At 39.6% G+C, this 19,445-nt stretch overlaps 1 protein-coding gene and 1 long non-coding RNA gene across 3 annotated transcripts in view; both read left to right on the forward strand.

Annotated features, from left to right (window-relative positions):
* The first annotated feature begins 819 nt into the window (after positions 1-819).
* LOC119481259 lies at positions 820-4,311 on the forward strand. Its single transcript, XR_005205152.1, has 2 exons — positions 820-918; positions 4,106-4,311. It is a non-coding gene; the product is annotated as an uncharacterized LOC119481259 (long non-coding RNA).
* An 8,573-nt stretch (positions 4,312-12,884) lies between these two features.
* Positions 12,885-19,445, forward strand: part of LOC119481013 (ras-specific guanine nucleotide-releasing factor 1-like) — a 41,030-nt gene continuing 34,469 nt past the window's right edge. The window contains exon 1 of one of the 2 annotated variants that reach the window (XM_037757695.1): positions 12,885-12,891. Coding sequence is in view for 1 of the 2 variants with exons in the window: in XM_037757693.1 (XP_037613621.1) it covers positions 16,677-16,952 (276 nt within the window). In the remaining variant the exon portion in view is untranslated. Of the gene's footprint in view, positions 12,892-16,268; positions 16,953-19,445 lie in introns of those variants that run through there. The other variant, XM_037757693.1, reaches the window with a different exon arrangement.

The raw sequence follows: 19,445 nt of genomic DNA on the forward strand, positions 1-19,445 counted from the left end.
TGTGTGTGTTTTTGTATCTCTACTTGAGGACCATATTTTTAAGATGTTAAATTTGGATGTTTTTGTTAACTTGAAAATTGCTATTGTCCTGATAAATCCTCACGTCAGGATGAATCAGATGTAATCTTTTTCTGATTGTGTATAGTACAGGTTTTTAAAAAAACTACACGGCACAAAGCACACGCTGCCTTGTTCTTAGTTCTGATTTAAACTCCTGTAATAACTCTTATGTTGCCTTGTGGCTGTATTTAAGCGTCAAAGAGCTTGATATTTATATATATATGGCAAAATATACTTTAGTTTTTGCCTATTTATATTGTGTTTTGTAATGAAATTTTTATATGAAGAAAAAAATCAAAAGGAACAAAAACAAAATTACACATTTATTCTAATCTCATATCATTGAGTTTGCAACGAACTGTTGCACCAATGTTGGTAATGAGAACTTTTTAAAGTATAAAAAGACATCACATCTCTTGATCCATCTCCAAGGATACCATGCCTTCTAGTGGCCACAAGTGCAAACTGACACAGCAAACTAAATGGCTTTTAAATTAAATAAAAAAGGTGAAAAATCACTATTAGTAATTATTGCTGGCAAAAATGCCCCATGGGGCACCACATCACCAGAAATGTGTTATAATCTGTAAGACAATCATACGGAGGACATTGTTTTGGCAACATCTAATGGCCAGTAATGGTCACTAAAGTGTCTAAAGTCTCCAAGTCCCTGTTTGTGCCTGTAACTGACAGCTGAGTTTACACTGATAGTAATGTGAATGCTGGGTTGTTCACTTCTGACAGACTGAGAGCAGCACAAGAGGCTGAAATGCTTCGACAGAGGACAATGTTGGACTTCAGATGCTCCTGGGACACCAACCATGATGTTAGCCCATCTGATGATCTGTGTGCAGTAAAGTAAAAATCTTTTACCAATTAAAAAGTGTTCACTAATTGTGAAATGATGAAAGGCAGACACAAAGGGACTCTTTTATTCCTGTCTTATCTCTCTCTGCTGGATCTTTATATTCATTCCTGTGCCCGATGAGAGACAACTGGACCTGATGACAGCTTGAGTTGAAATAGCTGATATTAGCTGTTAAATGCTGCTTTCAAAGAATATTGGATTGTTTAAACTTTTCTCAGGTCTCTCAACTGACTGTAATACTTTGAATATGGAGTTATTTGCTTATAGGGTTTGGGTTTGTACAAAGACACACACAGAAACACGTTCACATCCACAGCCACGCCCACCGATTAAAGCACACACTTTCACATAATGTGCTTGTGGTTCAGTGCAGTTGGTGCTGATCTCAGGATAGATAAGTTCTGTGGATCAGATATTGCATTTTTTATCACCTCCTGAAACAAGCAGCCACGTGGTATCATGTTTGGATATAACAGTCACACATATTTAGCATTAGCAGTTCTGCATATACAGGAACTAGTGATGTAACTGTGCTTGAACCAATGGAGTTACACTTGATTTATGTTCTCAGCTGAAATAATTGTGTAGCATGTTTTCACCGTATAGGATCCTTGAGTTTCTTATCATTTCCAGACCGTCCTCAGTCCATTTTGACGGGCCAAACAGCACTCAGTTGCCATGGACACAGATCATGTGGGGTTTAAAATAACGTGTCCTTGACAACAAACTACAGCTTTCTGTTTGTGTTTGCGTCTGTGCGTGTGTTTGTGTGTGTGTACTGTACCTGTTGGGAAGATGTAGTACAGTGGTTTGTTGGTGCTTCTGCGTGTGCACTCATGTGACTCATAACTCCGTAACATGATTTACCCACAGGTCCACAGGTGAGCCAGTGCAACACTTTGGGCAGAAATACTGTATGTGCACTGTAAAAAAACAACAACTCATTATTCATTATGTTACTGTGTGGGAGAAACACCACAGTTTTAAACATGGAGAAAGTAATCTGTACATGATCAACCTCGCTGGGACCTGATGAGAAGCAACACTGTGGAGCTTCCAGAGCTTCTGCTACTGTTGTGCTGTGCTGTGTGCTGTGCTGTGCGGTGTTGTGCTGTGCTGTGCTGTGTGATGTGCTGTGCGGTGTTGTGCTGTGCTGTGCTACACCCCTGCTGTTCACTGAAGGGTGAAATGTGATCATGGAGGGCTGCCAGCCTGCATCAGGACCTGGCAGTTGAAATGGCAAGGCCAGCGAACTCAGATCTTACATGTCTCTACCGTCACCGTCGGCCTCTGAACACTAGAGGGCAAGCACTGCATCTACTATGATGATCATTGTCTTCAGGACAGAAAGGGACTCTGTCTGCCTCATATGATACAGTGAAAACACTCACACCATGTATAAAAACATTGTAAATGAGAAATCAACCAGTAGTTTTCAGGCTTTTTAAGTGATAGAAAAAGTCTCCACAGTCTACAAGAGTCAACAAGAAGTGACAGACTGGTTACTCAGCAGGAGAGATACTCAACATTTTGTCCCCCATTTTTTTTCTTTCAAGTTAATTTTTGTAGTCCTGCCATTTGAACCTTCAAATCTGTAATTCAGTACCCCGAATGACCAAAATATAACGCTGAGAAAATGGGGTATACAGTACTGGAAAACAAAACTGAAGTTGAGACAAAATTTTGACTTTAAACTCACATTAATTTTTCAAATGTGGCCCTAATCCTCTTCCGTAAAGGAGAAGTTCATCTAAAATAAAGTCCCTTTTTTCGGTGTAACTATCTGGCTCACTGTCCCTAATTCTAGTTACCTCATGTCCGATACTTGAAAGTCCCTAGACTCGAGCTCTCGCCAATTTTGTCACCTAAACAGATTCATTTTTTCAATGCAATAGTTAAACAATAGAAATTAAAATTATGTGATTCTAATCATTTTTTTTATGCAAATGTTCAAGTTAAGCAATTCAAATTAAAATAAATAATTCAAATTCAGTTCTAGTGACACATAGGCTATTTCTGCCCACTTTTCACTGTCATATCATTGCGAATTTTAAATCTTTGTGTTTTGGACTGTTATTGGCTGGACAAAAAGAGCAATTTTAAAGAACACACTTTGAGCTAATCAATAATAATAATTTTTAAAAAGTAATCGATGATCAATAATCATAGTGTCAAAACGTATGACACATTGCATTATTTATCCTTTGGCATGATTTTTCCAAGCTTAACAGTCATACATATTATCCACGAAGGCTATAATGAATCATTTAATGCAGCTAGGTGGATTTTAGAACTATGAAAAAATATATTATAGTATATTATGCATTTGAAATGGATGGAAACGCCCAATTTTTCATGACTCCACACACACACACACAGCTGCTCACCTGTAGGTAGCTGATGTATAGTGACTACAGCCCAGGGAGTGTCAACATGGGATCAACAATAACATGATGCATACAGGTACAATACCTAAAATAAAGACTGAATTGTGTATTCTTTTTTTTACAAAAGAAATTATAACAAAGTTGTGACCCTTTCAAATTAAATGTCTAATTGCACACATCTAATAACTAATTTAAAAAAATTAACTTGACTACTTTTCAGCCTTGGTTGCAGCTATTTTAATGGTGCAAATGCATGTTTTTATTTATATATATAAATGAAATCATCAAATTGTTAAATAAAATAATTAAAAGTCAATATTTAAGTAAATCTTTTGTAACTTTCCTGATTTAAAAAAAAAGTGCATCATCCAAATAACAAAGAAAACACATATTGGCCTCTTAGTGGTCCTGGTCTTGGCACCTACAGTATACTGCTTCATAATTTGGTTTAATTTGCCAATATTTTGAGATATATCTGAGATTTCTGCCTCCACCCTTATACAGTGTGTGTTTTGTTTGTGGGGCTTGCAGCGTTGATACATTTTTTTCATATTCAAATTCAGGACCGATGTGTCACCCAATAAACAATTGAATCATTGCTCTTGAAAAAACTATGAAAACCTTTGACTGTGTATGTGGTTAACCCAGGGAGAAGGCTGATGAGACTGTATCTGGAAAGACAGTTCACTTTTATTTATTGCTTTAAGCAGCACAAACAAACTTTCATTCACCTCCATTTTCCCCCATAACTGTCCTTGAATCATGTGTTTCCTGCTTCATCCTCTCTCAGCACCATCTCGTCATCTCTTCTTCTCTCTGCGTGAACGGAGTCCTTGAGATCTGAGTCCTCGCTCTAGGTCTCCAGAGGAGGTCATGTCGGTGACGTCCTATACCAGCTCTTGCTCGACATCTTCCCTCTGATGTTATACATGTTTACTTAATATTGTAATTATGATGTACATTATATTAATAGTAATAAAACATATTCAAAAACATTGACATTTTAATTTCCCAAAGTATTTATCTTTAAAAGTAAATGCATAATTTGAAATTGCTATAACTAATTTCATTGTGATATTAAATGTTCCTGTCTCTGTTACCCATACTCAGAGTATAAGTCCCTCTTAAACATGTACTGTTTATGTACTTACTGCATATATTTGGCAGATGTGTCTGATCTTAAATTAAGGATACACCTACACACACAGCACATGGTAAACAATATTACATTTTTTATCTTAATTTTAATATTGATCTGTGCAGTTAACTCCACTAAGACTTATACCACACACACTACACACTGCTTTAAACCTGAACTGTGTTTACAGTATTAGCCTCAACCTTATAAACAGTGACCTCTAGTGGCAGTAAAGTATACGAGACACAACAGATGAGTTTAGTGCAAACCACAGCTGCATATTATGGACACAGCAGTAAGTTTAAGGGGCTGTGTGACTTTGAGCTATATTTTCCAGATCCAGCTGTACCACAGCTGGCTGGTATACAAGAAGTACAGAAGTACTTCATGCATTCTCCTGATCATCTACGATGCTGCCTTGCTTTCTATGGGCCTGTTCTACTTGTTGATCTTCTGGGACTAGAGGTTGTCCTTCTTTTCTGAAAAAAAAGTGACATTGTGAATTGTTTTCTTTATTAGTGGTATAACTAGTTTGACATGGCTGTATATGTCCTGTCAAAAGGAGTTAAAGTTAAAAGGTTATCCTCTGCAAGTTTATGCTGAATTATGTTCTTCCTCAGCATGATGAAGAAACTGGATCATTATACATGCAGTGCTCTATATAGCTTGTTGAATTCAGTCTCAATAGAAAAAAATGACCCTGAAGGAGGAGAGTGATATGAAAGATTAATTTAGCATGCCCCCAGAAATAATCTAATTATAGATCCAAATTAGTTACCTCATGCATAGTTAAAAAAACATATTGTAACTACCTAAGCATATTGTAGGGGGGACAGGAGATGTTAGTTTTTGTTCAGAGATCATAAAAATGACTACTATGTCAGTGATTGTTTTATAGATGATTACCAAAATAAGAAATATATATATATTGAGAATATTGATCATTTCTCCTCCTTCTTCTGGGCACAAGGTAGAAAATTAATTCTATGACAGACAAAAAGTTTAATTCAAATGCTGTATCTCTTCTTAAAGACTAAAACTAAGTAACAAACACAGAGCTGATGGTGTTCAACCCAAGGCTATACAAGAGCAAGAAGGTCAGACTATCTCTTCCTCCAGTTACGTTGACCCTCAGCACCGTGCCTATTCCAGTTTTATCAGTGTGTTCATGCACTGTTGTGCACTGCAGGCGGTGAGTGCCAGTTCTGCTGCAGTTTTGAAACTAAGCGAGGCATACTCTGGGAGGTTTATTAGTCGCTCCCTCTCTCTCTCTCCTCAGGGCATGGCAAAGGCAACTGTGGAGAGACACTGCCACAAATAGACTCTCTAAATATGGAGGGCTTCAGTCAAGAGAAAATGCATGATCGAATTTTGGGCCTCTCCACCAAACAGCTTCTATAAAAGGAACAAGAGAGGCTGCGCGGTTGATGATACTTTCTGCTGGAATATGTGTGTTTGTAGCTGTGTGTTAGTGTGGGCATGTGCCTGCTTGCACCTGCGTGTATAGGCTACAGTAATGCCTGCAGATCCCAGATAAATGTTATGTCATAATCATAATGCAGAGTTTACAGGCTGTGAGGTGTTATATTAAATGGGAAAGTCCCGTTATGGTTACAAACTGGATTCCAGCAACAGAACAATATACCCATTTTCATTTAACACGTGGTAAATAAAGAGCTGTGAGTGATTTATTGATCAACATAAGACCTATGAAGAGCAGATGTCAGATGACTCCAAGACATAGACTGTAAAAAGTGAAGCCAAAACATCTGGATGGTGGCTGGCTGCAGTAACGCTGTGTTGGCGGATGGGACATGGGACAAAATAAAAAGTCAAAGTACACCTTAAATAATGATTCCCATAGATGGTTTCTGTCATTTAAGGTAGTTCTTAACCCGTTGATGTATGTTCAAGTGTTCATTTTTCTGATAAGTTTGGTTTTAATTAGTTAATTGATGCTAGGCCATAAAAAGGGATGACTCGTCATGATTGACAGCTGTCATTTGTGTGAGTGAGTGAAGTAGTCCAGCAGAAGGAAGCTCACGAAATGTACGAGAGAGGAGATATAACTTATGTTTATTGTTTATGTTTATTTGTTTCACACATATAAAAAGACAATAAACTACAATTCACATGAAAGGAATGTAAAATACGTGTGAGGGTGTGGTAGAAACCTATAATGGCTTATATAAAAAAAAACACACCCAAAGGACACACGATAGGTAAAAATATTACCAGGCAAAAATCACCAGTACATTTTAGATATTAATGTTCAAAACATTTCACATATAAAAATATACAGTGTAAAGTGTAGGAGTAAAGTTCAAACAAAACAAACAAAAATACAAAGAATCAGGAGTAAATGCCATATTTACAGTTTCTAAGAGTGATCATTTTTTTCCCAAATCAAATGTTTTTGTCAGCAGAGCATTTCTTGTCTCTTTTTATACAATAAACAATGACGCAAAGGAATTTTTTAAAGGGACTGTTTGTAACTATTACACGTATAAATCGGTGTCCCATGCGCGCTCGCGTGTTGCTACGCTGTTCAGACAAGTCTGGGAGTGTTAACTTAGCAGCTACGATGCTGCGTGTAGTGTCGCGGACATGCAGCCACTTTCCCAGTAAAAGTCTCCACCGCACATTTAGTTTAGTTTAGCAGGTAGTCAGCTGTGTGTCTGCCCGTCATAACGATACTTTGTCTGCCCGGCATAACTTTATGTGCTACGTTAGCAGCTCTAGCATTGCCGGAGGCTCGCCGCCGCACACGTAGTCTGCGTAACTTTAGCGAGTTGCCAATAGTGCGTGTGTGTGTGTGTTGGCGGTGAGTGTGAGGTTGTTGGTGGCGTTATAGCTGTGAACGTAAGTGTAGCAGAGTGTGTACAGTTTATTTGTCGGTGAATAAATGCTACGAAACTACAACTTGACGCTTTAAAAGTCCACATTTAGCCTCAGTCTAACGCCAGCATGCATTTCTTTAGGAGTTTTGAGCAAGTGTTGCACATGTCAAGCAGTTGTGACTGGGAAAGAGTTTCACCATACATGACCCCCGAGCAGAAGGAGGTTAATGACATTTGGACTGCTGAACTGGGTGAGGAGGACCCTCTTCCTGTTGGTTCCTCGCACACTGTAGTGCTGCAATGCGCCATGCTGACCTGCGGTTGACCCTGTGCTCTGTTTCACACACTGTGGGCACGGAGCATGTATGTGGGACAAGCACAAATTTCAGTCAAGTCTTTTGTCAACGGGTGAATCGTGAAACCAGACTTCACATTAAAGAAGCAGTGAGAGTCTGTAAAACATCCACAGATTTCATCTGATCCAAAATATGACCAGTTTAAGATTCTTCCACACTGACTATATTATAATAATGAACACATGCCTTCATGAGTCAGCCTCCTTCATTCCAAAGCCAGGACTGTGTGCGTGTGTGATGGTGGATGGCGTCTGTTAGTGCAAATGTGTGCATGTTCACGAGCACACGCGACCCCACGCGTGTGTCCGTGCAGCCACGTGTCACAGCAGATGTTGCCTAAAGCCTCAGTAGTGTCTCCAGTGATGTGCTGTCCGCTGACCTTCAGTAACATTTGAAGATGCGACGGCGCACTTCTCTGGCTGATGATGATGCTTTGCCTTTCATTAATATGCCTCACCTCCAGATCTGCTATATGGCATTTGCATGACATTAGCATATATCTTTGGGCCAGCCGTTTGACGCTGCTGTGTGCAGAGCTTGTGGGAATGACACCTGTTAGACAGAGAGGCAGATGCCACTCTGGCAGGGTCACATATTGAGGTTTGGGTGGTTGAGGGTGGGAGACAGGGGGAGTCTAGACAGGTCTTCTTGGGGCATATGGGAACATGTTCAGCTGCAATTTAAGGCTGGTTGCAGTTGAATATCTATTTGTTAGATCTCAGAATCCTAACCAAAAATATTTTCTTCAAATTTGGACTCAAGGATAATTCAAATTTGGTCACTGTGACTTCACGTCAGTCCCATTCTTGTGATTTCTCAGGAATCTCCTAGAGCGAATTTCTTCAAATTTGAGATTTTGGTGGTCAAAGGTCAAGGTCACTGGGACGTCACAAAACCCATTTTTGGCCATACCTCAAGATTTCATATCCTAATTATGACAATTCCACAGAAATGTCTAATAAGATAAAATGATGAAGTGATTATGTAAACTGCAACTTGACTGGTTGGTGGAGGCATACAACCAATTCTAGTCTTAAATAGTGGCACCTTGGATAAAACCTTTTTTTAGAAGTTTAGAAGACATATAAAATGGATGTTCATCCAGAAACTTTGGGTACAAAACTTTGTATTTCCCAAAATGTGATGCCACCTGCTGCAGCAGAACAGAAGCTGTATAGGTCTACTTTAGGCGCCCAGGTACTTGAGCTAAATGCCAACATGCTCACAATGACAATGCTAACGTGGATTTTTAATGGGTATAATGTTTGCCTTCTTAATTTAGCATGTTAGCTAATAGCCCTAATTGCTAAATGCAGCTGAAGCTGATGAATGTCATTAGTTTTACCGGTGATTGGTCATAAACCAAAGCATTAGACACATTAACATTTTGACCTGATGGGGGTGGACATAAAGTTAAGGGATCACCAATGTTATTACAATTACAAAAAGCATTTTCAGGGATCTCCCTGCTGGTGAGAAAGCACCGTTTTCTCAGGCTGGCAAAATAAGACATCAGCACCAGAACACTGTGACGCTCTCACCAAGAGAGCAACATGTTTCTCTTGTTTTGTTGCACATCTTTGTGCCATTGTTGTGACGCCTCCTCTCATATAGTATGACATCTGAAATAATGACTCATTGCATAAACAAAGGGACAACAAAGAAAGGGCAGAGAGAGCTTAGCAAACTTTCCTATTTTGTTTAAGAATTTGTATATCACATTGCTTAAAAAAAAACTAAAATCACTCTTGGAAAAATATCAAATTGCTTAACCTCACAGCACAAGCATTAACCATCACATAACAAGGATTGGATACGTTCCTGTAATGTTGCATATTCAGAGTCTGAGTCATCTTTTAAGCGCTCTACTCCTCCTGTTTGGTTTTATATTTGTTGGGATAGTACAGGTAATACGTGGGTGATATCTGTGGTTGTGTTCGTCCCTGTCTAAAGCTCTGTTTTTTTCCAGGCCGTTCTGATGCTGCAGCCAGGTGGTGACCCTGCATGCAGTACCTGGCACACAGCAGAGTGCGTGGAGCTGCGGCCAAATCCCTGAGTCTGAGAGCTGCCCACACTGGACAATCTGCCATCAGAGAGAATGAGCAGCAGACACAGTCTCTTGCAGGAATATAAAAAAAGCTCATTTTTGAGGTATGTTAAATTACTTATATATACTTAAGCAGTTTGTTGTACTCTGAATAATTCTATGAGAATTTCCCCAGATGTGCCATCACTGACAGATCAGGACGTCTTTAAAGACAAATGATCTCAACACATTTAAAAAAATCGAAGCTTAACAAGCAAACTGTTATTTTTAAGTGTTTTTACTTTAATCCAATAACAACTTCTCTTCTTGGGCTACTGTCTACCCTTTGACCTTGTTACTTTAATAGTGTGCTATGTGTATTTTATGTAAAATGATCTGAATTGTGATGTTCCCCTTTTATTTTTTTAGTAGAAACAAACAAATTTTCAGTCAGACAGAGACAGAGTGGGCCCACTTATTTCCTTTTGTACATGTGGTCTATTGTGTAGTCTCAACAAGCAACATCCTGCCAACACAACTAAATTAATCCACTTGAAGAATCTCAAATATATTTTACATTCAGTGATTGAATATTCAAACAGTAACGACTAACTTTTTTTTTTTATTCAGATGTCAAACCGCAGTAGAAATATGATCTTGCATACTTGCATACACTGTAAACTGTCATGTCATTGACAAATGTTATTAGAGTGTCAAGGCTGCTTCCCTAATCCAGCAAGTCTTTGAAATACTTCAATGTCCCGTGAAGACTGACAGCGTCCCTAATGGGACGTGACTTCAGACAATCACTGTGGTTGAATGGATGCCAGGCGTGAGAGGATTCGTGGTCTTCAATGTCTCCAAACTGACTCGCAAGACACATTAGGAGACACTGACTAAGAGCAAGAGCACACCTCCTGCTGCAGGTACTCAGGTACTTCAGTATTCGGTTTACAATAAAAACCTGACCTGAATAAACATTTCAAGATTCATATTTAGTGCACATTTTTAGCTAGATATTGCAATCAGTACTATCAATCAGCAAGCACAGACAATTTTAGACACACAAATCTGCAGTCCTGGATTCTGTACTGAAATATTGATTATTATCACAGGCAATTAATGGAAAATGTCAATATTTCTGATACCGTTATTATAATTAATTCAGGACACTAAAACTGTAGTATGTGAACATCCGTTATACGATCAACTTTGCTGCAATATACACAAAAAAATCAAATATGAAACAAATATATACAAATCAGTTAAAAGCTGTGAGGCATTACCTTTGCCACCAACACATACAAATCAGACAGATACTAGCTGGTGCAGAAAGTTTATCATCTAGCAGTTAAATAGACGGACATTTTTCTCGAGGGTTGGTGGAGACCAAAACAGAGCTAAAAAGAGAGTGAATATTGGACTTATATGTGTCAGGTGGCCAAAAACACTACTCTGAACATTTTCTCTCTGTGTTTGCTGAATGTGCATTGCAAATGTCTTTCCAACACACCATGACATAAAATAATCTTATATGGCAATAATTTTAGGGCTGCAACTAACGATTATTTTCATTGTGTAGATTATTAGATTAGATTAAAATAATTATTTTTATTTTAGAAAATGGTGAAAAATGTTGATCAGTGTTTCCTAAAGCTCAAGATGATGTTCACAAATGTCTTGACTTGTCCACAACTCAAAAATATTCAGTTTACTCTCATTGAGGAGTAAAGAAACCAGAAAATATTAACATTTAAGAAGCTGGTATCGGAAAAAATTTTTACCTAAAAAATTACTCAAACCATTTAATCGATTATCTAAATAATTGGCGACTAATCAATTAATCGTGCATCTCTAAATAATATGTCAGAGCTGTGAGATTGACAGCTTATCATGTTTTTTTTAGTTAATGCCCTTGCTTTAACCCCCCCTTTCATCCCAGCTTTGTTGATGAATAACTCTCGTTTATTGACACACGGCAACCTAGAAACCCAGAAAGAATGCCTGAAAATCCTGTTGCACAATATGTCTAAAATCACCTCCAGCGGCGGGCTCCGCCCTCTGTAAGCTGCTCTCTGATTGGTCACAGTTTCATGGGTTTGAATCCCCTCCGTGACCTTTGTCAAAATGTCATCACCGCTCCGTCTCTCCAATCTTCTGCGTCACTTTCCATTTTATACCGTCTATAAAGGGAAGCCATAAAAATAATCTTTACTATCAGTGCCAGTCAGAGAGGAGAATCACCACCTCATTACCACCCCTGTCTGAGGGGCTGATTATGGGATGGAAGGAGCCCGGCAACAGAGCTGAGCCTGGGGCGTCCTGGTGGCTCACTCTGCTAATGGCTGCATGGGCTTGAATTGCAGCTCATTCCACACTGTTGCATCTCTCTCCCTTCACTTCCCTGCCACTCTTCACCGTACCTGACACCAAAAAAAAAGGGAAAAAGAAATGAAATTCTTAAGAACGGTGGATTGTCCTCTCTCCTTTTTTAATAAAAAGACCAAAAAGCTGGTTGAATCTATAAGAGCAGTTGAATCTCACTCAATTATGCCCTGTTACCTCCCTGGATCCTTTTAATGATCCCACACAGATGAAGCACTGTGATCCCACTGTGAAACACCCTGTGATGAAATAAACCATTGTGTGTGCCCTCGCCCCAATATGGTAATCCAGGATTAATTATGGGCCAACCCTAATGAGTGTCTCTCTCGCCCTCTTAGATATGTAAATGTACCAGCGGTGGACAGCGTTGAGAGGCTTTTGTTAACACTGTGCTCTCTGTGTTCTTTAAAAGAGGCAGGACAGGACAGAAAGAGACAGGGACACAGGTTTATTGGACATAGATTATTTCAAATGATATCATTGCTGGAATGGAACAAGGTCTATTCCCCCCTAGGTCAAAGGAGTAAAGTTGTAGTGATGCCTAGAAATCAGTGTACTTACAATAAAGAGGGAATTTCATTTGTGGGAGTGAAGACAGAAACCTTCCCATAGCAGACATCATATTAAAAATATAAAGACACACTGTACAAGTTATGATAAACCCAGCGTAATACAAACTGACCCGGACCCATTTGATATGTCTGTTGCTGGACTGTTCACCATCAGTGTCTACCTGCCTCCTTCACAGCATGGCTGGTGAATTGCGTCACCACCCATGCTTAATTAGACAGGAAGTGTGAATATGGGCAGAGCCAGAGGAAGTGTGCTCTTGTAACACTTTCATTTGCTTTACTTGAAAGGTGAGGGACGAAGAGAGACGGAGAGAGAGGGGAGAGATTTGAGTGGAAAGATTTTCAGCTTTGTATTTTACCACAAAGAAGAAAATATGCTCATTCAGGATCGAGACATGCTGGCAAACAGTCAGACTTTTATTCAATTTTAAAAGGGGTCATTAAGGATGTACTGTATCGTATTGTAGCTGATGTATGGCCAGTTATATAATATATATTGATGCTTCGTATATTTCATATAAAGTTATTAAAACGACTTAAACGGCTTATCCCAAAGCTAGAAAGTGAAACTTCTCAGCAGCGGTGGAATAACATCTGAATATGTTACATTTTTTAACAGCATTTAAGTAAAAATACTAAAACAACAATGTAAACATATAAGTAAATGATCTCCATCCATTTGAGTAAAAGTACAGAGGTATTGCTTTCTTCTGTCCGTATGGTGTTATATCATGTATGCTGTCACTGGCATTATAGTTCTCTGTCATGTGTGGGCGATGTGCGTGATCTACTTTTAGTATGTTTGTTGTTTTTTGTTGCCCACACTTCAAATCAATTTCCTTTAGGATAAGGGTGGACACAATAATATGAACACCTGTACAATATAAAGTATATGTATGCAATCTAAAGCAACAACGCTTACAACACTATAAAAAAACTACAGGATTTATTGCGGGAGTACAAATTGTATATGTGATACATTCTTGTATAAGCTATCTTGTAGTTGTTCCTTATGTTTGTCTTGTATATTAACCACATGGTGTGAAAATAGTAGCCTTATAAGAATTAAGCCTGCAGTAGGCAGAATGTTTTTGGCTTCATTGGGAAAAAAAGTCCATAATAACCTTTCAGCGTATTGTAATTCAAGTGTTCTGAGACATAACTAGACTTCTGCACCTCCTCATGGCTGTTTTCAGACTTGAAAAATCTAGCCCGTGACGGGAGACTTCACATGTCTTTGAGCAAGACACTTAAGCCCAAATTGCTCCCGAAGGCATAGACATCGGTGGGTGAATGAGCATTTAGATTAGATCCTTATGGGCAAAGTAGGCACCCTAGCAGACTCTGCCATCAGTGTATGAATGTGTCTGTGAATGGGTGAATGCTGACATGTAGTGTAAAGCGCTTTGAGCGGTCGGAAGACTAGAAAAGTGCTATATAAATGCAAGTCCATTTACCATTTACCATTGGCTGTTCATTCAACGGAGGCAGCTGTCAATTACTTGCAAACTTCGATCAAACGGTCAAACTAAATGATCTCAACATTGCTGCCGGGTCACAAACTTTCTCATTTCACAGCTAAACAGTACACTACAAGATGTTTCTTAAAACATTTGAGGTGAGAAAATAGGTATTACAGTAACATAATATTGATTCATATTTGATCAGCGCTGCCTAGTTTGACCATTTAATCAGAGTTTGGGAGTGATTGACAGCTGCTCAGAGACGGCAGGGCTCCAGCTCGGCTCTGATTGGTTGTTTTCCTCCGGTCTGTGAAATCTTGCAGATGCCATTAGGAGCAGCGGAGGATACAGAGGCACATTCAGATTATCTGTCTCATGCACTACTGTCAGGATATAGTGACTGTTTTATAAAAACAACTTTTTAAAATCATATTTGCACCAATTCTACCCACTGCAGCTTAAAATAAAGTAACTCATTGCTCCCTATAGGGATAAGATGAGATAGGACTTTATTGATCCCTGTGGAAATTCACGTGTTCCAGCAGCGTTAGAACCAGTCTAAAGAGGTAGAAAAACAGTTAATGAACTATTTAAAATTAATTAAACATATAAAAATAATAAAATAAATATAAATAATAACTTATTCAAAAGTTATATAAATTACAATATGCCATATAGACATGATTGATATTATCATTGCATGAGCTTATCTTGACTCCTCATCCTAGAGAACCAGACTCTTTCCACATGTGGTTCAAATTCTGAGAAAGAAAACACTGATGTTTGAGAGTGTGTAGGCTATATTATGTGTGTAAACCCTCCTCCCAGATGTTTGAGAGTGTGTAGGCTATATTATGTGTGTGTGTAAACCCTCCTCCCAGATGTTTGAGAGTGTGTAGGCTATATTATGTGTGTAAACCCTCCTCCCAGATGTTTGAGAGTGTGTAGGCTATATTATGTGTGTGTGTGTGTGTAAACCCTCCTCCCAGAGGTTTGAGAGTGTGTAGGCTATATTATGTGTGTAAACCCTCCTCCCAGATGTTTGAGAGTGTGTAGCTATATTATGTGTGTAAACCCTCCTCCCAGATGTTTGAGAGTGTGTAGGCTATATTATGTGTGTAAACCCTCCTCCCAGATGTTTGAGAGTGTGTAGGCTATATTATGTGTGTAAACCCTCCTCCCAGATGTTTGAGAGTGTGTAGCTATATTATGTGTGTAAACCCTCCTCCCAGATGTTTGAGAGTGTGTAGGCTATATATTATGCGTGTAAACCCTCCTCCCAGATGTTTGAGAGTGTGTAGGCTATATTATGTGTGTAAACCCTCCTCCCAGATGTTTGAGAGTGTGTAGCTATATTATGTGTGTAAACCCTCCTCCCAGATGTTTGAGAGTGTGTAGGCTATATATTATGTGTGTAAACCCTCCTCCCAGAGGTTTGAGAGTGTGTAGGCTATATTATGTGTGTAAACCCTCCTCCCAGATGTTTGAGAGTGTGTAGGCTATGTGTGTAAACCCTCCTCCCAGATGTTTGAGAGTGTGTAGCTATATTATGTGTGTAAACCCTCCTCCCAGATGTTTGAGAGTGTGTAGGCTATATATTATGCGTGTAAACACTCCTCCCAGATGTTTGAGAATGTGTAGGCTATTATGTGTGTAAACACTCCTCCCAGATGTTTGAGAGTGTGTAGGCTATATTATGTGTGTAAACCCTCCTCCCAGATGTTTGAGAGTGTGTAGGCTATATATTATGTGTGTTGTTGTTACTCTTCCCAGATGTTTGAGAGTGTGTAGGCTATATTATGTGTGTAAACCCTCCTCCCAGATGTTTGAGAGTGTGTAGGCTATATTATGTGTGTTATTGTTACTCTTCCCAGATGTTTGAGAGTGTGTTGGCTATATATTATGTGTGTAAAGTCTCCTCCTAGATGTTTGAGAGTGTGTAGGCTGTATTATTATATGTGTGTTGTTGTTGGTCTACATAAGGCCTGATCAGCCTTATCTGCTCTGGGATTCTCCACCTGAAGAAGCTGCGTCTCTCCTCCTCTTCCTCCTCCTCCTCCTCCTCCTCCGTGTTGTTTCCTCGGAGTTTCTGTCCAAGGTGCTGAAATCTGCTGCTGCTCTGGGTCACGTGACTGCGCTTTCTCTTCCCTCTCTCTGTGTGAGAGAACAGGATGCTGTGCGTGCGCGCTCGCTCGCTTGTGGGCGCGTGTGTGTAGGCTTTATGCACGGGGACACCTCAGTCCTCATCATGATGAGCGAGTCGGGCTCACGAGGAAGGCTTTTCTAATAAAGACTGCATCTACTGTATAGTATGTGCTCGCAGCGTGGGATTAGTGCGTAACTTTGACTCTTTTACGCGCATCATCCATCTCTTCTTCTTCTTCTTCTTCTTCTTCTTTTATTTCTTTCATTGCAGACATTATAGTGTGGCAACTGTGTGGATGATGGGCACACGGGAGTGGGCTGCTGCTGCTGCCCACCAAGTCTGACTGTTTTAGAGGAGCTGAGAAGAAGAAGAAGAAGAAGATGTAAAGAGTCCTCCGCAGGCATCCTCATCCAGCAGATCCTCATCCATCACAACATGCAAAAAGGGATGAGACTCAATGACGGCCACATCACCTATCTGGCGCTTTTGGCGAAGAAGGACGGGACGAGGCGAGGTTGCCTGAGCAAGAAGAGCTCCGACAACACAAAATGGCATTCAAAGTGGTTCGCCTTGTTGCAGAACATGCTATTTTATTTCGAGAGCGACTCCAGCTCGCGCCCCTCCGGACTGTACCTGTTGGAGGGATGCGTGTGCGACCGCGCGCCCTCACCCAAACCGTCTCTCTCTGCCAAGGAATGCTTAGAGAAGCAGGTAAGAGAGATATCCATCACACATACTGAGGAGGAGAGCAGCTCCACATCAGTCTGACACTGTCTCAGTGAGGATGGGAGAGAAAACTTGCTTTCATCAGTGTGGTGCAACATTTACAAGAGGAGGTTTTATTCTGTTTACGCAGCAAAATCAGAAAAAGACACAGTTGCTGTTTTTTTTTTTTATCCCCAACATCTATTTATCACACAGAGATGCTCACTTGACGTTCAGTGTTACGTAATTGCGTCATTTTTTAACTGATTGATTGTCTCGATTGTGCACTAAAATAGCCTCAGCATCACAAAAATACAAAAAGAAGCTGACAGGATAAATGCAATTGCAATGTGAAACTTTGCAACCACTTTCCTCCCATTTCTTTCCTGCAGCACATTTATTTTTTTTTATATAAGAGACTGTATTTTTAGACACCTCCAAGTGTGCAGCAGCTCATAATGTCACATCACAAAATACAAAAAGAAGCTGACAGGATAAAATGCAATTTATCTGTAAAACTTTGCAAACCACTTTCCTCCCATTTCTATCCTCGTCGTTGTTGCAGCACATTTATTTATTTTTTATATATATAAGAGACTGTATTTTTAGACACCTCCATTTTTAACTGATTGATTGTCTCAATTGTGCACTAAAATAGCCTCAACATCAACAAATACAAAAAGAAGCTGACAGGATATAAATGCAATTTATCTGTGAAACTTTGCAAACCACTTTACCTTCCTCCATCACTCCATCATCCTCGTCATCACTCCTTGTTTGCAGCACATTTATTTATTTTTTATATAAGAGACTGTCTTTTTAGACACCTCAAGCAGCTCATAATGTCACATCACAAAATACAAAAGAAGCTGACAGGATAAAATGCAATTTTTCTGTGAAACTTTGCAACCCCTTTACCTTCCTCCATCCTCGTCATCATGCTTTGTTGCAGCACATTTATTTATTTTTATATAAGAGTCTGTATTTTCAGACACCTCCAAGTGTGCAGCAGCTCATAATGTCACATCACAGAAATACAAAAAGAAGCTGACAGGATAAAATGCAATTTATATGTGAAACTTTGCAACCACTTTCCTCCATTTCTTTTCCTCGTCATCACTCCTTGTTGCAGCACATTTATTTTTTTTTTTTATATAAGAGACTGTATTTTTAGACACCTCCTAGTGTGCAGCATGCAGTTCATAATGTGGGGAGTGAAACTTAAAACAGCATCCAAACTTTGCAGGTTTCCATCTTTTGGAGGAGAGCTGCTGCCCCCTTCCTTCTCCTGCATGTCGTTTTGACGTATTGATTTAATTCCTTGTCTTGATATTAATAGCATCCTTACCTTGGCAACTGCGTCTCCCCGGTTCACAGCGGCTCAGTTCATTTCTCATTATTATCAGAGGGTTGTTAACGACAGCCATGAATGAATGAATGTCCCAGGCATGCTGCTTTTGTCTGTCAGCACATCCCCCCATTGGTTTTAATTCCTAGGATTAACATGTGTGAGGGCTACACAATTTCCACTGTTTTTTAATGCCAGTGTTGACAGGGTCAGATATAATCTGAGGGAAAAGCATGGTTGCCTCTGGTGAAACGGTATTGAGGGGTTAGGGAAGGTTGCTGCTGGAAGGAATAAACCTTGTGTGGCATAAAAGCATTTAAGAGCAGAGAAGTGGTCAAGCAGCTGTGAGCTATGACTGCAGTCACCTTTTCAAATGCAGCTCTGCCAGCTGCAGCCTCTTCTGCTTTCCCCTGCAGCAGAGCCGGTAAAGAAGTCATTTTATCTCTTAATAATCTTTGTTTATAGAGGCAAACAGGTTTGCACCATGCAATGCTATTAACATGTTCAATTTAGCAAGTTATTTTCCTTTTGAGTGTATGTATGAAAGTTTTAGGAAAAGGCCACACTGGAACCGGGGATGTTGGGGTTCATGATCAGGATTGTTGCATGTCGCCGGGAATGTTTAAAAAAAAAAAAAAACAGACTCGCAGGTGTTCAGAGCAGGTTTTTGCTCCAAAAAGCTGTTTCTAAATAACTCCAGTGCGAGATTAAACCTGCAGTAGGCAGAATGTTTTTGGCATCATTGGGTAAAAATTCCATAATAACCTTTCAGCATATTGTAATTCAAGTGCTCTGAGAGAAAACTAGACTTTTGCACCTCCTCATGGCTCTGTTTTCAGGCTTTAAAAGATATTGGCCAAGGAAGACTTTGGTCATATCAGAGAGAGAGAGAGAGCGTTCCTATTGGCTGTTCATTCAACAGAGGAGGCTGTCAATCGCTCACAAACTCCGATCAAACGGTCAAACTAGGCAGCGCTGATCAAATAGGAATCAATATTCTGTTACTGTAATGACTATTTCTCGGCTCAGATGTTGTCAGAAACATCTTGTAGTGTACAGTTTAGCTGTAAAATGAGAAAGTGTGCTCCAGCTGATGCGCGGTGCTTGGTATTTCCTCAACTGATCTCAACATGACTGCCAGGTCACAAACT

Source organism: Sebastes umbrosus, chromosome 2, assembly GCF_015220745.1.
Source record: "Sebastes umbrosus isolate fSebUmb1 chromosome 2, fSebUmb1.pri, whole genome shotgun sequence".
Lineage (NCBI taxonomy): Eukaryota > Metazoa > Chordata > Actinopteri > Perciformes > Sebastidae > Sebastes > Sebastes umbrosus.